The sequence below is a fragment of the Ailuropoda melanoleuca genome, chromosome 20 (assembly GCF_002007445.2).
Source record: "Ailuropoda melanoleuca isolate Jingjing chromosome 20, ASM200744v2, whole genome shotgun sequence".
In the NCBI taxonomy this organism is placed as follows: Eukaryota; Metazoa; Chordata; class Mammalia; order Carnivora; family Ursidae; genus Ailuropoda; species Ailuropoda melanoleuca.
Window position 1 is genome coordinate 12,555,905 of NC_048237.1, and position 24,572 is coordinate 12,580,476.

At 37.2% G+C, this 24,572-nt stretch overlaps 1 protein-coding gene across 1 annotated transcript in view; it reads right to left on the bottom strand.

Moving 5' to 3' along the window:
- Positions 1–24,572, bottom strand: part of BAZ1A (bromodomain adjacent to zinc finger domain 1A) — a 91,777-nt gene that overhangs the window by 53,878 nt on the left and 13,327 nt on the right. The window contains exons 3-4 of the mRNA XM_034648629.1: positions 23,972–24,250; positions 4,129–4,272 (exon numbers count right to left, since the gene is read on the bottom strand). Of these exons, the coding sequence (XP_034504520.1) occupies positions 4,129–4,272; positions 23,972–24,250 (423 nt within the window). The remainder of the gene's footprint in view (positions 1–4,128; positions 4,273–23,971; positions 24,251–24,572) is intronic.

Here is a 24,572-nt window from a genome sequence, read left to right on the forward strand (position 1 = left end):
GAGGAACAAAATAAATAAGAGAATGTATGTGGGTGCTGTTATACAGCTCAACTAATGGAAAATGCCCAATAAGTAACTCCACTCTCATACCTTCAACCCACCTACTGAAACACGAGAAACTCCAGATTATGTTTTGTTGTTAGGGAGCAACCTAGAAGAAGTAAATTTCTTACTCACTCAGGTTAGGGAATTAATAGAAATAACAGAACAAAGGCCCAAAGATGATTATGTTTCACTCTTCCTGGTATATTAGGATACAGTGGTAGCAATCTACAAAGAGGTAGGCATTTTATGATGTTGATGTATAGCGAAGGCTCAGATTCTTTGAGAATCACAAACAGGTTAAAATATCTGTGAATAAAGTAATTAATTAGCTTACTCACTTTTACTATATCCGGGGTCTATTCCAAGTACCTACATTCATGGAATAAGGCACAACCTATTTAGGCAGGAAATTATGGTCAAATTCAATAACACTCTGTGATAAGCTTGTTGTAATGTGGCAGAAGCAGAACCGATGGGAATATATATCGATTGCCACATATAACAGGTAAAATATTTACTAACTGGGATCATGAATTTATTTGATTTGTACTAAAGGTAACAAATTAGCTACAAATTATGCACATAGCTCATACTCAAATCTAAAAGAACAGAAAGGACATTAATAAGCTGAATAACAGAGTGCTGACCCCAAGAGTCTAGACATCCCTCATCCTAAAGTACCCCACAGCATCTACAAGAACTAGAAGATTAGGTTAAAAGTTACTACAAAATAGGGGCACCTGGATGGCTCAGTCCGTTAAGTGTCTGCCTGCCTTCAGCTCAGGTCATAATCTCAGGGTCCTGGGACTGAGCCCCACATCCGGCTCCCTGCTTAGCTAGGAGCCTGCCTCTCCCTCCCCCTGCTTGTGCTCTCCCGCTTGTGCTTTCTCTCTCAAATAAATAAATTAAATCTTAAAAAAAAAAAGTTACTACAAAATAGCCTTAAATGATAAATCACTTTAAAATGAAAAAATTAGGAAAAATAATGCTTACCATATTTAAACATCAATTTAAATAATGTCTTTTATATACAAATCTATATTTAACCCTTCAAGACTCATATATAATTAACCCCATTTAAGGGTTATAATCTTTCATACATTTTAAACAAAACGCATGAACTACTGTCAGAGCTGCTAAAGGACATACATTAACTACCATAATACTCAATAATTTTGCATCATAAACCCTATATTCAACGAACGACACAAATGACCTATAAATATCTTTTTCTGCTTAATAAAGTAGCAACTCAAGAAAAAATGAGATGTATCAAAAGACTTAATACATAGGACCATGTCATGCTTCATTCACTCACCTAAAAATCATTTTTGGCGTCAGGCAATGCATTAGCTAGATGACCTTTTGCAACGCCAATTAACATTTCTAAGGCTCAGGTTCTTTTTGTTAAATAAGGATAACAACACTCTCCCAGGAGTGACTAATTAGCACAGTGCCTGGACAGCAAAGGCTCAAATGCTAGTTATAGATACAATAGTTCAAATCAGACAAAACAAGAAGTTGAATTACAAAGTCCTGAATGACAGAATTTGATAGTAATTGATATTTCAGATGCAAATGAGATAAAGGAAGTAGTTAAGAGCAGCATCAGGGAAGAACTGATACAATTCAACACCAAAAAACCCCAAATAATCCAATTAAAAATGGGCAGAGGACCTGAAGAGAAATTTTTCCAAAGAACACATATACATAGACGGCAAAAAGACACATTAAAAAATGCTCAAGGGGTACCTGGGCATCCAACTCTTGATCTTGGCTCAGATCATGTTCTCATGGGTCATGGGATCAAAGCCCCAAGTCAGGCTCCCTGCCTGGCAGGGAGTCTGCTTGAGATTCTCTCACACCTCTCTCTTTGTCCCTCCCCAACTCCTGCATGCACACTCTCTCTAAAAATACACAATTCTTTAAAAAAAAAAAAAGTGCTCAAAATCTGGGGCTCCTGTGTGGCTCAGTTGGTTAAGCAGTCTAACTTGATCTCAGCTCAGGTCTTGATCTCAGGGTCATGAGTTCAAGCCCCACGTTGAGCTCCACCATGGGCATGGAGCCTACTTAAAAAAAAAAAAAAGCTCAACATCACTAATAATCAGGAAAATGCACCTGTCAGGATGGCAAAAATAAAAAAGATATGAAATAAGTGTTGGTGAGGATGTGGAGAAAAAAGAACCCTGTGCACTGTTGATAGGAATGTTAACTGGTGCAGCCACTGTAGAAAACAGTAGGGAGGTTCCTCAAAAAATTAAAAATAGAAACACCATATGATCCAATAATTCCTGTATTGGATATCCACCCAAAGAAAACAAAAACATAAATTAACAAAGATATATGCACCCCACCCCTATGTTTATTGCAGCATTATTTACAATAGCCAAGATATGGGAGTAGCCCAAGTGTCCATCAACAGCAACTCAATTTACTCCATTGAATGAGTAAAGACACACACACACACACACACACACACACACACACACTGAAATATTAGGCAGCCATAAAAAGGATGAGATCTTGCCATTTGTGACAACATGGGTATGACAAACACCATATGATTTTACTTATACATAGAATCTAAAAAACAAATGAAAAAATAAAAAGCAGAATCAGACCTAAGTACGGAGAACAAACCGATGGTTGACAGAGGGGAGAGGGGTGAGGGATGCACAAAATGGGTGAAGGGGAGTAGAAGATACAGCCTTCCAGTTACAGAATGAATAAGTAACAGGAATACAAAGGTACAGCATAGGGAATATAGTCAATGGTATTGTAATAGCATTGTAGGGTGACAGATGGTAGCTATATTTGTGGTGAGCATAACTATAGAGAGAGAGACTGAATCACTACATCATATAGCATAAGTATAGAGAGATGTTGAATCACTATGTCTTTTTTTTTTAAAGTAAGCTTTGTGCCCAATGTGGGGCTTGAACTCATGAACCCGAGACCTAGAGTCATATACTCTACTGACTGGGCCAGCCAGGAACCCTGAGTAGCTGTTTTAAACCTGAAACTAATATAACACTGTGTGCCAACAATGCCCAAAAAAAAAAAAAAAAAAAAAAAAAAAGCAGCCTCAGGTTAGGTTTCTTATTAGAATATTATGGTACTGTTCACTGACAAGAGGGAAGAAAAAGACACAAGACAGCATGGAAAAAGCATTTTTAATTTTGAGATGCCTAAAAGGCAGAGAGGGAACAGAATGGGGCAATAAAAATTTAGATAGCAGTTGTGGAGAACAGAGGAAGGAGTGGAGCTAAAGCATGTAAAAAGACTTTTTTTTTTTATGTTCAGTTAGGCACTGTATAGTAGTACATCATTAGCTTTTGATATAGTGTTCAATGATTCATTAGTTACGTGTAACACCCAGTGCTCATCACAACACGTGCCCTCCTTAGTGCCAATCACCCTGTTACCCCATCCCCCGACCCCCCTCCCCTCTGAAACCCTCAGTTCGTTTCCCGGGGTCCACAGTCTCTCATGGATCATCTCCCTCTCTGACTTCTCCCCCTTCAGATTTCCCTCCCTTCCCCTGTAGTCCTCCATGCCAATGTTTATGTTCCACATATGCATCGACATGGATGCAACTGGAGGGGATTATGCTAAGTGAAATAAGAAGACTTAATCAACTGAAGACTTAGCTGAGATTTTAAATTTACCTGTAGACAATGCCAATCCACACGTGCTTGTGTGATTTTTCTCCAGGAGCACTCAGCTGACTTAGGCTGTCAACTGACTGAATTTCAGAAGGTTAGTTTCTTTACCAAATGCACCATAAAGTGATTAAGTACAATAATTAAAGTACAGAATGAATTTTCCCAAGTAAACCAAATTGGAATGCATAAGTGTATCTGAATGAGGTGAACTTCAATTGTTCCTAAGCAGCTGACTAGAGTTAACTAGATACTTTCAATTTTGCAAATTCTAACACGTGTTGTTGAGCTCCATCACTTAGATGGATTTTACACTGTAGGGTTACAAAGGAAAAAGGGAAGGATTAAAGAGAAAATTATTTCAATAGGGTATCTTTAGCTAATCTGATATACATTTTAAAAATTAATAAGTATCACTTACCCATTTTGAAAAGAACTGTTCTGTGTTTCTGAATCATCACTATCACTGATGATAATAGTTTCTCCATCAACACTGCTGACGTGTCCATTAGCAAAGCCATTTTGATGTGATGGAGGGAGGACTTCCAAAATCCTACACTGTAACCTGAAAGAAAATGATACATTAAAAATGCAAATTATTTAATATTTTATAATCAAACATTTAAGAACAATCTACTTATTTTAAACAACTGAAAAGATACTTTGTTTTGTAGAAACTATGACTCATTGATGTAACCAAATTAACAGAAAATCTGTAACATCAAATTTAAGCAAAGGTTAGCTATAATTTAAAATAATAGGTCAATTTATCAAGATTCTTAGCAATTACATTCTTTTTTTAAAAAATATTTTATTATTTATTTGTCAGAGACACAGAGAGAGACAGGCAGGAAGACCGGAGAAGCAGGCTCCCTGCTGAGCAAGGAGCCCAAGGTGGGACTCCATCCTAGAACTCTGGGATCATGACCTGAGCCGAAGGCAGACACCTGACCAACTGTGCCACACAGGCATCCCAACAATTACATTCTTAACTAAAGTTATTGCTTAGAAAATCAAATACTGGCATAATATGTCATTATAGAGAATGGATCTTAAAGTTTTTCAAAGCATCCAACATTTTAAATTCTGAAATTCTCCTGATCATAACCTTTTTCATTCTCACTGTAGCTTTTGTTGGCATTTCTGATCTCTATAAAACTTCCTATTCACTAGTTCTATTGCCTCTATTTTTTTATTAACATATAATGTATTATTTGTTTCAGAGGTATGGGCCTGTGATTCATCAGTCTTATATAATATCCAGTGCTCATTACATCACATGCCCTCCTTAATGTCCATCACCCAGTTACCCCCACCCTCCAACTCCCTCCCCTCCAGCAAGCCTCAATTTGTTTCCTATAGTTAAGAGTCTCTTATGCTTTGTCTCCCTCTCTGCATTCCTATTACTTTATTTTTTCCTCTCTTTCCCTACGATCCTCTCTTTTGTTTCTTAAGTTCCACATATAAGTGAAACCATATGATAATTGTCTTTCTCTGATTGACTTATTTCACTTAGCATAATACCCTCAAGTTCCAACCATGTGGTTGCAAATGGCAAGAATTCATTTTTTTGATAGCTGTGTAATATTCCATTGTGTGTGTATATATATATACACACACACACACACACACACACAACATCTTCTTTATCCTTTAATCTGTCGATGGACATCTGAGGCTCCTTCCATCGTCTGGGCCATTGTAGACATTGCTGCTATAAACACTGGGGTGCAGGTGCCCCTTCCAATCACTACATTTGCATCTTTGGGGTAAATACCCAATAGCGCAATTGCCAGGTCCTAGGGTAGCTCTATTTTCAACTTTTTGAGGAACCTCCATACTGTTTTCCAGAGTGGCTGCACCAGCTTGCATTCCCACCAACAGTGTAGGAGGGTTCCCCTTTCTCCGTATCCTCGCCAACATCTGTTGTTTCCTGACTTGTTAATTTAGCCATTCTGACTGGTGGGAGGTGGTATCTCATTGTGGTTTTGATTTGTATTTCCCTGATGCTGAGTGATGTTGAGCATTTTTTCATGTGTCTGTTGGCCATTTGGGTATCGTCTTTGGAGAAATGTCTGTTCATGTCTTCTGCCCATTTCTTTATTGCCTCTCTTTTGAGTTCCCTAGCCTATGCCCACTCTATCTGGATTTTATGGGCTGCAACTTCAGAGATATTCACCACAATGGGACTATTTCTCAATCCCATTTTTACTATGCCAATTTTTCAACTAATAATTAAACTGTAGTATATCCATACTAATAATTAAACTGTAGTATATCCATACAAGTGGAATATTACTTAACACAAAAAGTAAAATGAAGTATAGATGAACTTTGAACACATTATGCCAAATGAAATAAACCAGACATAAAAGGCCACCTAGTATATGATTCCATTTATAGGGAATATTCAGAACAGGCAAACACAGAAAGTAGATAATCGGTTGCCAGGATCTTGGGGGCAGGAAAGGGAAGAGGGCGAGAGAAAACAATTCCTAGGCAAACCAGGGGGAGGTTTTATTAATAACTAAGAATATCTTAAGTACATATACACCTACAGTTACCAATAGGGTAAACCCCTTTTCTCTGAGAAAAAGTAGTTCAAGATTAGATGATTCGCTCACTATTTATCATTCATTTGGACATGCTACATACCATAAACGAGTTTTGATATATTGTGGGCACTCATAAAACTGCCTGTCTATTCACCATCTCCATTCTCCTATGAACTTCATTCCTCCCATAACGCACCTCCCTCCACAAGGCTACTAGTAGAGCTGTCATGTTCCCACAAGGTCCCAGCCAGAGTTAGTTGATACTGGGAGGGCACCTTTTTGCTGAGCTAATGAATCTTTTCCAAGATCGAATTTATTTATTTATTTATTTATTTATTTATTTATTTATGTATGTATGTATGTATGTATGTATGTATGTATGTATTTTAAAGATTTATTTACTTTTAGAGAGAGGGACAGTGAGCCAGAGCATGTGCGTAAGGCGGGGTACGCAGAGGGAGAGGAGAGAGAGAATCTCAGGCAGACTCCCCACTGAGCATGAAGGCCGACATGGTGCTCCATCTCACAACCCATAGAGATCATGACCTGAGCCAAAATCAAGAGTCGGACACTTAACCAACTAAGCCACCCCTGCAGCCCAATCTTGTCCAAGATTTTAAATTTGGAATCTAGAAAGCAAAAATCAGTCCCTCTCCCATCATGGAATTTATAAGCTATAAAGTTCTGGTGGTGCTGGCAGCCATGTTTCAAGCAGGTAACTGTGCAGTGAGAAGATGAAGCCAACAACAGAGAAGAGAGGAGAGATGGCAAAGGTACTAGAGGCAATCAATTCTCTTATTCCTGTTCTTCCTTCGACTTGGCTCATCTCATCTCAGGTTTAGCTATTTAATCTTTCCTTTGATTCAATAAACTGATAACTGACCCCTTGGCCTCTGTTTTTTCAAAATTAATTTTTGTCACACCCAAAATAAAGAGAATCATACAATTCCAGAAAGACAAACAGTATATTCAGAGCAGACTCATTCTGGGAAGCTGGTGAATTTTTATAAAATAATAGCACATATTTTCATTAGTGTACATTTTACCATGTGCCTATTAATCCTCCATTCGAAGAACATCTTTAGTATATCCTAAAATATCTAATAGTGCTGTTAGGCACAGAGAAAACCAGGACCATGGATTTCCTGCTAGAAAATTTTTGCACTATACCCAAATTGAAGAATCAATTGGTTTTACAGCACCCCAAGGTTTAAGGAATCCACAAAATGTAGACTATGTAGGTGAATCCAAATCATCTTCTCAAATCATCTTTCTTTGCTCATTTTCCCTCATTCTGACTGTTATATAGGTTCAATGAAAAGTATCATATGTGATTCCTTTACAACTTGCTCTTAAAGAATTGAGAACAAAGGGAGAGGACTCATCACTAAAACAAGAAGTAAAAGTGGGGACATTACTAGTGACTTTACCGGAACTAAAAATGATTATAATAAAAGATTATGGACAATTGTACGCTGACAAATTGGATAGCTTAGATAAAATGGACAAATTCTTAGAAATACACAAACTACCAAAACTGACCCAAGAAGAAATAGAAAATCTGAATAGATCTGTTAAGTAGTAAGGAGACTGAATCAGTAATCAAAAAAAAACCTTCCAACAAAGGAAAGCCCAGGACCAGACAGCTTCACTGGCAAATTCTACTAAACATTCAAAGAAAAATACAAATTCTCAAAATCTTTCAAAAATTAAAGAGGATATAACACTTCTTAACTCATTTTATTACACCAACATTACCCTGATACACAAACCAGACAAAGACACGGCAGAACATATAAAGAACTCTTATAACTCAACAAAAAGCAAACAACCTGATTCAAAAACAGGCAAAGGACCTAAATAGACATTTCTCCAAGAAAGTTACAAATGGCAATAAGCACACGAAAAGATGTTCACCCATCATTAATCGTAAGGGAAATACAAAATCAAAACTGCAATGAGATACTACTTTATACCAAGATGGCTATTATTAAAAGAGCAAAAATGAAAAATAACGAGTGTTAGTGAGGATATGGAGAAATTGGAACCCGTGTGCATTGCTGGTGGGAATATAAAATGGTGTAGTTGCTGTGAAAACAATATGGTGATTCCTAAAAAAAATTAAACCTAGAATTATCATATGACCTAGCAAATCTATTTCTAGCTATACACCCAAAAGAACTGAAAACAGGAACTCAGCAAATACTTGTATACCAATGTTCATAAGGGGTTTATTCACAATAACCAAAAGGTGGAAAAAAACTAAAATGTCTACCAATAGGTAAATGGAGAAACAAAATGTGGAATATTCAGCAGCCACAAAAAGGGATGAAATTCTGATACGGGCTACAACATGGATGAACTTTGAAAACATTATTGCTCAGTGAAATAAGCCAAACACAAAATAACAAATATTGTACAAACCCACTTATGTGGGTTGAAAATTCATGGAGACAGAAAATAGAATAAAGGTTACCAGGGTCTGGAGGGAAGGAGAAATGGGAGTTATTGCTTAATGGGTACAGAATTTCTGTTTGGAATGATGAAAAAGTCCTAGAAATAGTAGTGATGGTTACGTAACACTGTGAATGTACTTAATGACACCAAATCATACATTTAAAAATGATTACAATGGCAAATCTTATGTTTATTTTACTATTTTCTTTAAAGAATTTTTTTCTGTTCTAACAATAAAGTTTAAGAAGCTCAATTATCAAACCTAAATTGGTAGCAAACGTAAATGGTGTAAAAAGAACTGTAGGCTGACTTTCACCATTGGTTGGCAGGAATAAACGAGTGTTTCTAAAGAGGAACAACTACAGGAAGTCCTATCAAAAATGTTAGGTAATTATGTAGCCTAATAATAAAAAGGTTCTGTAATTTAGTGACTTGAACTGCACAAAAATATGCAAGGAATCGATCAAATGGATCCACTTTAAAAAATGTATCATTGAGGCACAGCTGACATGCAATGTTATATCCATTTCAGGTGTACGACATGGTGATTCAACGAGTCTATACATTATGCAGGGCTCACCACGGTGTAAGTATAGTCACCATCTATCACCATGCAACGCTATTACAACATTACTGACTATATTCTCTACGCTGCACTTTTCATTTCTGTGACTTATTTATAACTGGAAGTTTGTGTTTCTTAACCCCCCCTTCACCTCAAATGGACCCACTTTGAAGGGCCTGGGTACCATCCAGGGATGATTTGCTCAGAGTTCCCTGTGGTGATGAAGGAAGCTCTTCACTGAACTTATGACAAGGTTCTTCAAGTTACAAAAAGAGATGGTTTTCACTGGCTGCGCCCAGATGAATACCCCTAAGTTGTGACCGTGGTGGTAGTCATGAAGGAAAAACAAAGAAATGGGTCTGCTCCAGGCTCAGGTATAGTTGGTGTGGTGCCTAAAATGGTCTGACAGTCTACTGAAGGGAAGAGTCTATGATTCTCAGTAGGGCCCACAGAGCTACAATAATTCAACAACTAATTTATTTAAAACCAACAGAAAAATAACATAGAAATATAATTCCTGACAGAATAAGGGAGAAGCAAACCAGTACAGCACAGAGACATAGCTGAGAATGTAAGAAATGTTTTATATATACTAGTTATTACCAACGCCATTAACTTTGCACAAACCACAGGTTTAGCATTTCTTGCTAATCTAATCAAGGGCAGGCCTCTCGCTGGTGCTAAGCTAAACTTCAGTTAACTTTTCAAGATGTTAAGTCAACACCTTCTAATAGATTTCTAAATAGGTTTAGTCTATGTCTTTCAAATCCATTTGCCACAATTTCTTGGTTCTAGTGAGTCCAAAGAAGACTGGAATGTAAAAAAGGTTAAAGAATCATGAATCCACACCTAGCTAGTGGGTCTTTTAGGGTACAGAAACTTTCTAAAGTTATGCTCCATTATTTGAGGACAGAGCGGAGGCTGGCAATCAGAAGATAATCCTTATTATTATTAGAGCTCCTGTATGCCAGATAAGTACATGACTTATACATGTTTCTGTCTTCATATCAACTCCACAAGTTATTCATTTTCCAGAAGATCAAAATTTAGGGTCAGAAAAGTTAAATCATTTGCTCGTGATCATACAATCAGTAATGATACAGCCAAAACTTTAGCCTTGACTCTGAAGCCCATATATTTTCTAATCTTCCACTTTATTACTGGAGTTGAGGGGGGAAAGAAACACTGTATTGACCTAATGGTATTTCAGAGCTTTCAGCCTAGGCAGTCAAGAGGCTCCTACAATGCTAATGACTTAAACACTTTCAAGAGTGAAAGCAAGTCTGTGGAACAGCAGTAAGCACAGAATGAGGACATAGCAGAAGTTAGCCATAAATCTTAATGGTGACTAACTAAACAAGGAAACAGCCTTTTATAAGAATATGGTATATACCTCTTCCCCCAAAAGTTGGTTTTGTTTTAAAAGTAATTTGTTTTAATAGTCATAGTACAATTTATATCTCAAAATACAAATTCATTAAAGCAAAATTATAAAGCACTCTAGAATCGAAACAAATGCAGAGTTTTTACAAGGCATTTGGGGTAGAAGACAAACAGTTAACAGCAGAAGGAAAGAAGACTAGAAACTTGGGGAGACTTACCTGACATAAGAGACTGCCTCTCTCTGTTTGGTCTCTAAAAATGGAGTATGCTGAATTTATGGCATACTTTATGCCTGCTCTCCTGTGCTGCCTCATTAACCTTTCCTTTTCTTGTAATACAGGTGTCAAGAACATTTATTTAAAATGCTGTGCTTTGGGGCGCCTGGGTGGCACAGCGGTTAAGCGTCTGCCTTCGGCTCAGGACGTGATCCCGGCATTGTGGGATCGAGCCCCACATCAGGCTCCTCCGCTGGGAGCCTGCTTCTTCCTCTCCCACTCCCCCTGCTTGTGTTCCCTCTCTCGCTGGCTGTCTCTATCTCTGTCAAATAAATAAATAAAATCTTTAAAAAAAAAATAAAATAAAATGCTGTGCTTGGATACTCACTTCAACTTTATAAGTAGAAACAGAGTATACATGCTTAATTTGAAATTGAGAGTTTAAAAAAAACACCTCAAATAAAGGTTTGACAACAAGTCTGCTATTTCAAACAAGACTGAATTATGTTGATTACTTGTTGGTGGGAAGAAGAGGTCAGAAAAGGTTGCTTTATTAACTCCTCACTTTTTTAGACATACTGATCAGAGTAGTTTCAAGAATGTTTCATTTTGAACTGTTCTGAGACTCTTTATGGACCAGAGAATCAGGGGCTTGATCCCAGGACCCTGAGATCATGACCTGGGCCATAGGCAGATGCTCAACCAACTGAGCCACCCAGGTGCCCCTTAATTTATTCTTTAGCTTAAAAGAAAAACATTTGTGTTTTTCTAAAAACATTAATGGACATGAGAAAGGCTAATTGAAGTAGGTCTACTTGTTAGATCTCAATGAAGTATAGTCTAGTCAGTCCTGAGATACTTAACCACAAGAAAGGCCAGAGAGTTCTGTGTAATGCAAAAACTATGTCAAGGGAGACCTATTCTATAGTTTGTTTCTACCTCAACCATAATAAACATTACAAAATTTCATCTAAAAATCCATTCTTCATGAAAAAAGAAGTTCAATATACAGATATTCTCTCTTACAACTTGAGTTAGTCGAATCAAAGTCAGATGGCTTCTGCACATCAAAATAGTTAAGTGCATAAAAAATAACTAAGAATTGACAAAGAAATTATTATATACACAACTAACAAATTAAGATAACAATTACTCCCTACGTTCTCAAATTCTAGCTGGAAGCTCAAAGGAAATAGCCTGAATATTTTTTTTACTATCCTTAAGGTCAATAACATTCCTGTCTACGTATTTATTTGTCAGAAAGAGAACACAAGTAGGGGGAGGGGCAGAGGGAGAAGCAGGCTCCCCACTCAGCAAGAAGCCCGATGTGAGACTTGATCCTGGGACCCTGGGATCATGACCTGAGTCGATGGCAGACGCTTAACCGACTGAGCCACCCAGGCGTCCCAGGTCAGTAACATTCTTAATATGGTAACAATGAAAAGCAACACACTGACTGACTCACTGACTGGAAGCAGATGAAGATGCAAGCATACCTTCATAAAAATAACTAAAAGATAAACATCAGCTCATTCTAATGGCTGATTAATCATAGCAAATTATTACTGGAGTGCTAAATTAATTGGGCATTACAGAATCTTTTATTCATTCTGTTTGAATGTTAGTGATATATTCACTAACAAAATAAAACTTATCTATGTCTCTTTTCCCCCAACTTTTGCTAAGGAATAACTGACACATATCACTGTGGAAGTTTAAGGCGTACAGCATGATCTGATGCTATGTATACTGTGAGTGATTACAACAGGTTTAGCTAACATCCATCATCACATACAGATACAATAAAAAGAAAGGAAAAAAATCTTCTCTGAGATGAGACCTCTTAGGATTTATCTATTCATTTAACAGCTTCCCTATATTTCACACAGAGTGTTAGCTACACTCATGTTGTACATTACATCCCTAGCACTTATTTATCTTGTAACTAAAAGTTTGTACCTTTTGACTACTTTCCTGCAATTCTCCCTCCCCTCTATGTACCTCACGGCATTTCTTACTCAATCCTTTATTAGTCGGTCATATGTATTTATTTCACTTATCTTTGCCCTGCACACTCTATCTCTATTACCTATGTTCTGCTTGAGAACAGTAAGTATTAATGCTTTACTCATACTATATTATCCTATAGCATACAACATAGTGGTTTTTGGAGAAAATATTGAATTTAATTGGCTAAAACAAAAAAATATGACTCAAGATTCTATCCCATCAAGTTTTATTTTCTTTATAACACTGATCAGAATCTTTATTATGTTAATTTGAGTGTTTCCCTCTCTTGCACTTGGACATAAGTCCCTAGTTCTTGGCTTAGTCACTACCCTCTTTTTGAAACATACAAGAGTAACAACTTAGCACACAATGCTTATTCAATGAACCATATACAGCTTGGCTTTTGAGTATACGTTAAGTACTAAATTAGAATATTCCCTACTACCTCCAAGAAAAAAGACATAAGTAATCACATTTTTCATTCCTGGTAACTATGCCAAAAGACAGAAAATCAATAAATAAATATTATAGTTTTCCCTATACTTGCAGTCACCTTTTGTTGCTAGTAAATAACATCCTTACATCCGCAAGCAAAATATTTGAAAAGAAGAAAGCTTAAACAGCTCAGAGTACAGAAGTAAAATAATTAAGGAACCCTGTGGGGGCACCTGGGTGGCTCAGTTGGTTGAGCGTCTGCCTATGGCTCAGGTCATCATCTAGGGGTCCTGGGATTGAGCCCCAGGTCAATCAGGTTCAGTGGGCAATCTACTTCTCCTTCTCCCTCTGCTCCTCCCCACCCCTACCACCCCCCCCCCCCCCCCCCCCCGCTTGTGCTCTCAGTCTTTCTGTCTCAAATAAATTAAAAGAAAATCTTAAAAAAGAAAAATTAAGGTACCCTGTGGTAAGAACAATGATGAAGAATTTAAAGAACAAGGAAACCTGTTTAAATATTGAGAGCTTTTTTCCTTTTAAATCAATGATCAAATGATGAGGCTGATTTTCAGACACTCAACCTTATGATCTGTATCAATCACCCTTAGAACAAATGATCAAAAGATAATCTAACCACATATGTATAATCCTACCTCTCTTCACACTTAGACAAATTATAAAATGCTAAGGTAAAGGAAGAGTAAATAGTGGGTGATCAATGAGTACATTCAACTATAATCTTTTAATCCTGCTTAAGTACTATCCTTTTATATATATACATATTCCTCCCAAACAGAAACAGCGATTCTGACACTGCCTGCACTTGGAAATTTCACTTGTGACCTTGATCAAGTTTTAATTAATTAGCCTCTGTGTATGAGCTTCTCAACTGTAAAATGAGCAAATGAGCTCTTATTACATAAGCTGTTGCAGGCATTAAATAAGATCATATAAATAAAGAGCTTAGAACAGTGTGTGGCATATACTAAGCTCTCAAAAGTTTACAGGTATTGTCATCATCTCCCTAAAATGATATGTAGCAAACTCTCAAGAACAGTGACTATGATATAAGAAAATTAGGGACTGACTTAAAAAAAGATGAGTCATCACAGCTGGCAGACTCTTCACTCATCCCTGACAACTACAGGAAGGATCTAACATTGACTGAGTGCTTTATATGCCAGGTACTATGCTGGCCTACTAACAAATACTAACTGCTGTGGCAGATTATTGCAGTATGGTCCCCACTGAATCATACCTCTTCGATCCCTCCCACATTAACTCTGGACTTGTTCATGTGACTTGCTTTGGTCAATGGAATACTAGTAAGCACAAAGCGTGCTGAGGCTTGAAATGTGCTTGCACAGTGGAGCTTGCCCTCTCTTGCTGTTGGGAACCCTTCTATTGCCTTGGGAACAAGTTTGGATTAGCTTCCCGAAGGATGAGAGGCCACATGAAAGTAGCCACCCTAGGCTGAGGCCCCAAACATGTGAGTAAGGCTATTCTAAAGTAGAGGACCTAGATAATCCAGCCCCACACAGGCTGGCCCAGACCATAAGAACATTCCAGCCAACCAATTGTGAGAATAATGTTTATTGACTTAGGCCATTAAACTCTGGGGTGGTTTGTTATGCAGCGAAAGCTAATACAACCACCATATGAATATAGATATTATTTCAGTTTTACAGATTATGAAAGAAGATTCCCAGAAACAATAGTCAGTTTGGCTCCAAAGGCTTTTTCTACCCTACCAGGCCACTTCTGCATGCCAAACTCTGAGGTTCTAAACAAAAACGGGTATCTCTGGGGATTTTATTCTATAACATTTAAAGCAGTAACCTTTCCTCATTCCAGGAGCCAGCACATATGGCCTGTAGGCCAGATCCAACTTACCTCCTGTTTTTTGTATGTATGGTCTGCAAGCTAAGAATAATTTATACATATTTAAATGGTTTAAAATAAAAATCGGACTACTTTGTGATATGTGAAAATAATTTCAAATTTCAGTATTTATAATTTTATTTTAAAAAAATATACTGAACTCTGCTCAGAATTATTCTCTTGACATATATTTTTAATTTAAATAAAGGATTTTGTCTGGTCTTTAGTGATGAGTAGATTCCACTTGCACTTTTTTTTTTTTTTTTTTAAAGTAGGCTCCAGGGGCACCTGGGTGGTACAGCGGTTAAGCATCTGCCTTCAGCTCAGGGCGTGGTCCCGGCGTTATGGGATCGAGCCCCACATCAGGCTCCTCCGCTATGAGCCTGCTTCTTCCTTTCCTACTCCCCCTGCTTGTGTTCCCTCTCTCGCTGGCTGTCTTTATCTCTGTCAAATAAATAAATAAAATCTTTAAAAAAATAAATAAATAAATAAAGTAGGCTCCATACCCAGTGTGAAGCCCAACGTGGAACTTGAACTCATGACCCTGAGATTAAGAGTCGGACACTTAACTGAGTGAGCCATCCAGGTGCCCCCTATTTGTATTTTTACCACTCCTTTTCCTTTCATCGAAAATTATTTTAACTTATGTCATTTCTCCTATTTCTCCTTTAACTTTTATCTTTGGATGGTCTCTGACTTTGTCTAAGGCAGACTATTTTTAAAATAGTAATTCAGAACCACAGGTCAAATGAATTCCACTTACATACTGTATTACTGGCCTCCAAGACAGCACAGAAAATTAACAAACTATAATTTTATCTTGTTCTCAAAAAAAATTCAATGTATCTATGAGGTACGTTGTTCATTAAAACTGATCTTATATTCGCCACATGAAATGGCACGAAGTAGGTAGGAAAAGATGTAGGAGACAGATTTTTTCCAGAAGACGCTGAAATTTCTCAGACCTGAACCTGTGTAATAACCATGTAGAAATGAACTTCCCTTTTATTTCTAGCAGTGACCTCAGGACAGAAGTAGCGATACACAGTGTCCCCTCTTTTGTGATATCAGTCTCTAATATTCTGCTAAGGGAACTAAGGGAACTAAGAACTTGAGAACCATCATTCTACTTCACCATCCTGCTACTAACCGGTTATAATGAGATACAAATTGAAGCAAGCGACATTTGATTTCCTTTTATGTTAAGAAAGAGGTGAACCTCAATTTACTTGCCCACTTCCCATTCTTGTCATTTTTTCTTACCCCCGCAGTAATGGCTGTAAGTCCCGGTGAAGATTCAGCCGCCCGTACTTGGTGTTAGTGCACAGGATCAATAAAGAAGTTGCCGCAGAGACTAACCTCACAGCAACATTTAACATTCAGAGACTTTTGAAATGCATTAGGCAGATGCTCCTAACGGCTAATGCAATCTGAAGGTCCTTACAACACTGAAGAAAATGAGTTAAGTTTGTATCACCAGTCTAAACTTTACTGAATTGTTTTGTTGAGCTGAACTATTTTGTTGAGTCCACGCAGAAATACAACATAAGCTTTACCAGTGATTTAAACTAAACTTGTTTAGAAAAAAAATTCATTTTTCAGGGGTGCCTGGAGGTGGCTCAGTCGGGTAAGGGTCTGCCTTCAGCTCAGGTCAAGATCTCAGGGTCCTGGGATGAGCTCCACGTCTGGTTCCCTGCTCAGGGGGGTCTGCTTCTCCTTCTCCCTCTATACCCCCACACCCACTCTCTCCCTTTCTCTCAAATAAAATCGTTAAAAAAAATCATTTTCAGGGACACCTGGGTGGCTCAGTCGGTTAAGTGTCCACCTTCGGCTCAGGTCATGATCCCAGGGTCCTGGGATTGAGCCCCACATCGGGCTCCTTGCTCAGTGAGGAGCCTGCTTCTCCCTCTGCCTGGCTCCCCCTGCTTGTTCTCTCTCTCTCCGACAAATAAATAAATAAAATCTTTAAAAAAAATCATTTTCATTTATTTTTGTGACTATTTAGGGATTTTTAGAGTATAAAAAGGTTCCTCAGGATGGCCTCCTACTTTACTTTATTATGCAAGTAAATAAGGATTCTAAATTTTAACTGTTGAACTTGCAATGACAAACTAGGCACATCAGGTTGTAAGTCTGGGTCTTTGGTACATACAACAAACACAACATATACCTAAAGAAGGTGGTTTCCACTTTAACTCAGAATTTCAAAGAAAGAACAGTTATCCCAAATAGCCTCCTTTTTTTTTTTTTGGTATTAAACATTGTATCAACATACTAGGGTCACTGAAAACAATTTGGGGATGTTGCTAAGGGCTCTCTTTGGCTGAGAACCAGAAATTTTAAACTTAAAATATCAGTAGTGGGGCACCTGGCTGGCTCAGTCAGTAGAGCATGTATGAGTTCGAGCCCCATGTTGGGTGTGGAGCCTACCTAAGGAAAAAAAAAAAAAAAAAAAGATCAGTAGCGTAAGCTGAGCAATAGAAAGCCTTCTTTCTGAAAAAGAGTTATAATGCATGGGTGCCTGGGTGGCTCAGTCAGGTGACCAGTTCTTGATTTTGGCTCTGGTTGTGCTCTTGGATCCTGGGCTTGAACCCGAAGTCAGGCTCCCCACCCAGTGGGGAGTCTCCTTGAGAGTCTCTTTCTCTCTCCCTCTCCCCTAACTTTGTGTGCATACGCTTGCTCGCTCTCTCTCAAATAAATAAATCTTTTTTTTTTTTTTTTTTTAGATTTTTTAATTTCTTTATTCGACAGAGATAGAGACAGCCAGCGAGAGAGGGAACACAAGCAAGGGGAGTGGGAGAGGAAGAAGCAGGCTCATAGAGGAAGAGCCTGATGTGGGGCTCGATCCCATAACGCCGGGATCACGCCCTGAGCCGAAGGCAGATGCTTAACCACTGTGCCACCCAGGCGCCCCTCAAATAAATAAATCTTAAGAAAAAGAGTTATAATACAAATTGGACTAATACATGTTGCTAAAAGTTCTATACGATCTTTACATCTAAATAGGAAGCGTTTCTCCTTCAATCCGTTTCTACTAATCTGTATTTTTCTCTCTCAGCCTTCAAATTTCTAGTCAACCCCTTTCCCCAAAACTTCTGTTTGATTAATCCCACCTGGATCAAGTCACTAACATTCAAGCATGTATGTTTAAATCAAAATAACTAGATTTGGTCCTCACCTGTAAGTTTTATGTTCCTCCTATCTTCTCAATATATTTAGTATTTCTCTTTGTCTTCAATATTAATGCTGTTTCATTATGATTCACTAATACCATTTAGGCCAGCAACATAAAAAACGAACCCAAAGATTTAAAAGTTCATTTTCTTATTTCCAGTTCTAATAAATACTAAGTGCCTACTTTCTATATTATAAGTTTAAATGCTAATTTCCTCTTACTTCATTAGACTGAAGTGCTTACAGCATTCCACCAACGAAACATAGAAAGCTACAGGGAATATACTTTAACAGTTGAATAATTAAAATCTCTAGTTGGTTGGTCACTTCTTAATGACAAAACCAATACCAGTTTCTAAGATTAAAAAGAATTCCATAATCTTTATTTTACAGGACAATTCTAAAAACAATATTAACTGTAATCTCTTATGCTTCTTAATTAGGTAACACTTTGTAAATTTGAAATCTAAGTAGTATGGGGATAATATTTGGGAAAATCTGGCCATAACTGAAACTTTTTGGTACAATTCCAATTCTGCTATTTCACTGATTTAAACTACATTGGGCAAAAGGTCTGTCAGTCAAGGGTCAGAGATTATTATTATTATTTTTTTTTTTTTGAAGATTACTTATTAACTTGAGAGGAGAGAGAACACAATGCAGGGAGGGGAGGAAGGAGGAAGAGAAGCAGACGCCCCGGCTCAGCAGGGAGCCAGACCTGGAGCTCATTCCAGGACCCTGAGCGGAAAGCAGATGCTTAACTAACTGAGCCACCCAGGCACCCAGGTCAGAGATTATTTGGAAAAAAAATGCAGTTTTTTTATTTTCAAAGGGAAAATTCACATAAGGCTAGCAAAAGGAATAACTTTCTCCAGCCTCAGAAAAAGTAAGTAAGCTTTTTAGGAACCAATATTTTAATCAGTTTATGCAAAACCAATTAGAAATGCAAATCTAGGGGCGCCTGGGTGGCTCAGTCGTTAAGCGTCTGCCTTCGGCTCAGGGCGTGATCCTGGGATTCTGGGATCCAACCCCGCATCAGGCTCCTCTGCTGGGAGCCTGCTTCTTCCTCTCCTTCTCCCCCTGCTTGTGTTCCCTCTCTCGCTGGCTGTCTCTCTCTCTCTGTCAAATAAATAAATAAAATCTTAAAAAAAAGAAAAAAAAGAAATGCACATCTATGTGTTTTTATATAAGAAGATATCCAAACCACCACTAAGTGAAAAAGCTGCTTGCTATTTTTTTAATTTAGTGTAGTATAGAAAAACAAACCACATACTAATTTTTTTAATGTACTAATTTTTGACAATAATTATCTCTGAAAGGAGCATTTGGGAAATGTACTCTAGGCCTTCATAATTTTCATAATTCCGTAATTTTCTTTGTTATATATGAATCTTCATAGAAAAAACACATTTTAAAAAATTAAACTTCAGTTTTAATAAGCAGAGCACATAACTTTTATGATTAATGCAAAGACTTTAGTTTTTCAGAGCATTTTTAAGAGTCATAGCAAAATTGAGAGGAAGATCTTTAGACTTCCCATATACCTCTTGCCACCTCACATTCATAACCTCTCATCAATATCCCCCAGCCAGAGGTACATTTGTCACAACTGATGAATCTATACTGACACACCATCGTTACTCCAAGTCTATAGCTTATATGACAGTTCACTCTTGGTATGTTTCACTATGGGTTTGGACGTATGTATAATGCCATGTACCCATCATTATAGTATACAGAGTATTTTCACTGCCTTAAACACCCTCTGTGCTCCACCTGTTCACATCTCCCCAACTCCACCTCAACTACTGACAACCACTGATCTTTTTACTGTCTCCATAGTTTTGCGTTTTACAGTTGGAACCATACATAGCTATCCTTTTCAGATTGGCTTCTATCACACAGTAATATTCATTTCGGATTCCTCATGTCTTTTCGTGGCTTTATAGCTCATTTCTTTTCAGAACTGAGTAATATTCCATTGCCTAGATGTACCAGCTTATTTATCCATTCACCTAGTAAAGGACATTTTGGTTGCTTCCAAATCTTGGACGTTATTAATAAAGCTGCTATACACATTCGCCTGCAGGTCTTTGTCTGGACATTAAATTTCAACTACCTTGAGTAAATACCAAGGAGCATACAACTTTTGGAGAATTCTAGGTTACCTATCAATATCATGAGAATTAAAATGAAAGCATCTAGCACAGTGCTTAGCATATAGGAAAGGTTCAATAAATGCTAGTATACTTTCAATTCTGCAACCTCTTCTAATGCTACCAAATTATATACTAAGCCAGGCCAGTATACTTAACCAGTAACAGTAGTTAATATTTATTCCATCTCCTTCTTTCCTATCAGTACCACTTCTTGCTGGCAGTATACCTACTTCTTTAGAGGTACACTTCTTCATATTTGTTGCCTCAAATCTCCTATGAACTCCAAGAATATCTTGACTGTGCCTGTAAAATGTCTGAAAACAAGTTGCCCAAAGCCCATTTTAATTTTTAAAAATTACCAAATACACAATTATATTCTGACTCAGTTTTTCAGATTCTCAAACTCTAGCCCTATCCTTCAGCTGAGAGACGACTCAACAATCCCAAATGTGTATTTGTTGTGTGATTCCAACCTTCTTTTTCCTGATTTAATTCTCCAATTCCAGGCCGGCTGTGGGGGCGTGGGGGTGGTTGGGTAGGGAGTGCAGAAGATGGGTTTATCATGTAAGCACTGAGTTCTAGATCACCATACTCCCAACCCTTCACTGAACAGGGATAATCAGGCTGTTAAAATAGAAGATAAAGTTAACTGAAACTTAGATGCCTTAAAACTGCATGTGTAGCATTTTTTAGAAGACCGTGTACAAAAATGGGATGACTATCTTCAAAAACAAACAACTATGTCTTTCTTAGACAGTGAAACTGTTAACTGTGGGGTTTCCTTTCAGAGCTACAGTAGAGAAATTTGACTCCTAGTTACAGCAGCCCAAGCAGTTATTTTAGTCCCACATGACTACTGATATCTCTCAAAAAAAAAACCACACAAAAAAAATCCCATCAAACTGCATGGCCCCGCTATCCACACTCAAATACTAACAAGGCACCTGTATCAAATGGCAATATTATATAATACAGCTTAAAAAAATTCACATTCATTATATCATTTCATCCTGTGTGGCAAATCTGTAAGGCAGGGGTCTATTTAACAGTTGAAAAAAGACTAAAGCTTAAAGAGTTTAAATTACTTGCTCAGAGCAAATAAATGGCAGAATACAAAACTAAGGAGACAACAATACAGTGAAAGAAATGATTTTGTAAGTCAGCTCTACCTGAATTTAAATCCTATCACTTACTACTTGTAAGACTAGAATGGGAGCTCCATGACTTTTGTTTTGTTCGCTGCTATATCTCCAGTGTCTAGAACACTGCAAGTAAAGAGCAGAAGATCAGTAATATATGATAAACATTACCCAAAAAATCACTTGACTTCTTTAGACCTCTGTTTCCTCATCTGTAAACGGAAACAATGAGGTCATATCTGCTGATATAACATAATATAATGTAATATAATGTAATGTAACGTAATGTAACGTAACGTAATATAATATAATTCTAGTTTAGTGTTCTTTACATAAGACCACCAATTCTCTCACTTCCTCTGTAGGCTCTAAGGAAGCAGCAGAGAACAAATGTCTGCACAACTGGTGGTGGTAATCAGGATGGGGAGGATAAAGAGCTAAACTGTTGCCTCAGCCAAGTAGTCAGTTGTTGTCTTTGCTATTCTGCCATAGCAATGACAAAAGATCTAGAAGAATCTGTCAGCTGATTGTTTATTTCAATACAGAAAGTCTTGGTAAGGAGGGAAGGACCTAATCTATACTTGTAAAAAGCAACAAGAAAGAGGGGAGGAATACCTAAAGGTAAATGAGACAATAAGAAAAGAATACTGAGGTGAGAAGATCCACAGTACTTATACTAATTCAACCTAAGAATGGCCTCTATCCCATTTCTCTATAATTTAGCACGCTCTTTCCAGTAAATCTAATTCCGGTGGATGAAACAGTGTTTAGGACCACTGGTAAGTACTACCAGAGACTGAAATAAAAGGTTTTTGCTATTAATAAGTAGAAACAAAAATTACAAGCAAAGGGAGATGGTACTGCAAATGGTACCATCCAGAAAGTGAAAAGACAACTCAAAAAATGGAAGCAAATATTTGGAAATCATATAAGGGATTGTATCCAAAGACACAAAGAACTATTACAACTTAGTAATAACAAAGATAAATAACCCAATTTAAAAATGGGCAAAGGACCAGAACAAACATTTCTCCAAAAAAGATATATAAATGATCGGTAAGCACATGAAAGGATGCTTGACGCAGTCATTAGGGAAATGCAAATGAAAATTACCACAAGATACCATTCCACAACCACTAAGATGGCAAAATAAAGAAGATGGACAACAACAAACTGTCCATAGATACGACTTGGTGAGGATGCAGAGAAACTGCAACTCTCATGCGCTGCTAGTGGGAATGTAAAATGGTGCAGTTGTTTTTCAAACGCTAAACAGAGTGTTACCAGACTCAGCAATTCTACCTCTAGGTATACATCCAAGAGAACTGAAAACATAAGCTCACACAAAAACTGGTAGTACATGAATGCCTGTAACAGCATTATTTATAATAGCCAAAGGGTGGGAACAACCTAAATGTCTGTCACAGAATGTGACAGATCCATAAAGTAGAATTTATCAATAAAAAGAAATAAAATATTGATACGTGCTACAATGTGGATAAACCTTGAAAATAATACAGTAAGTGAAAGAAATGAGAGAGACGATACTATGTACTATATGACTGATTCCAAGAAGCTGGAAAAAGTTTTAATGCAAATAAAGATTATTAGGATAAATCTTAGTGACTAGCCAATCACAAATACTTAAGACTTCAGGAAAGCAGTAATAATTTTTAACTTAATGCCATAGATAATGTCATTTAAAATTTTTTCATATGAAAAAATGATTTTTTTTCTTGAAGAGCTGGGTAAAAGAGAACTCAGTGGAGTATATAAAATTCAGTCCTCATATTATCAGAGGAACTACTAAAACCCAGCAAGAAATACATACATATTTAAACTATCAGGTAACATAATGAGGACAAAATAGATTATCTATAAGGTTTTTTTTTTTTTTACTTGAAAATAAAGATGCAACTTCCATACAATGGAACTTACTATACACAAACAAAAAAGAGAAGGTGGTTCATAAAGCAATGGACTGATCCTCAAGATATTTTAAATGAAAAAGGTATCAAGAATGTTACGTTTTGCATTAAAAGGGACAGGAGAGTGTGTGTGTGCACACATGCACATATGTGTACAAATACTTATGCATATACATGTCTTTGGTGGTGTGTATAGACATAAGCTTTGGAAAAATACATTAACATTAGGACTATCTGTGGGAAGAGTAAGAGAGTAGTGGGAGGAGAGAAGAAGGGAAGCTTTCCTCAGTTCATCTTTTTGTGCACTTTGAATTTTGAGTAATGTGAATGTATGTGTGACAAAAGAAAAAATTAAAAGTACTTTACCTTGCACCATTGTTCCTAATGACTTCCACAGTTTCTTCAACAAAATATCGATCCTTGACATATGCAAAAATATCATCACAAATTTCATGTAAGCGTGAACGATGGGTAAGGTTGGTCAAGTATAAAACTGGAATAATTAGTGGTTCTGGAAAACTCTGAAGATTCTGTCTTGCTTTTTTTTCTGACTCAAGTGCTTCCTGATAGGTCAGTCCAGGTCTACCCGTCACAGCACAACTCCACACAAGACTGTTGCACAGAATGGTTCGTTCAAAAAAGTCACTGATTAAAAAACAAAAACAAAAATCCATTCATTACCTATCATTTCACAAATTTTACATTAAAAGCTGATAAAGGATTGTGCCTTCATCGCAAAATTTTACATAGAACCATAGAACAAGGAAGGGTTTACTAATTGGTCAACTTACACATTAATACAAACCTAAGAAAAAGTATATTTAAACGAGACATTTATATTTTGCAATTCAGCTAAAATTGGACTTCGATTTCCATCACTTTTGAAATTGGGAGTGAAACTGAAAATAAACTCAATCTTTCTTTTTTCTTCTAATTTTAAAGCTTTTTGTTCCAAAGCAGCAAAAAC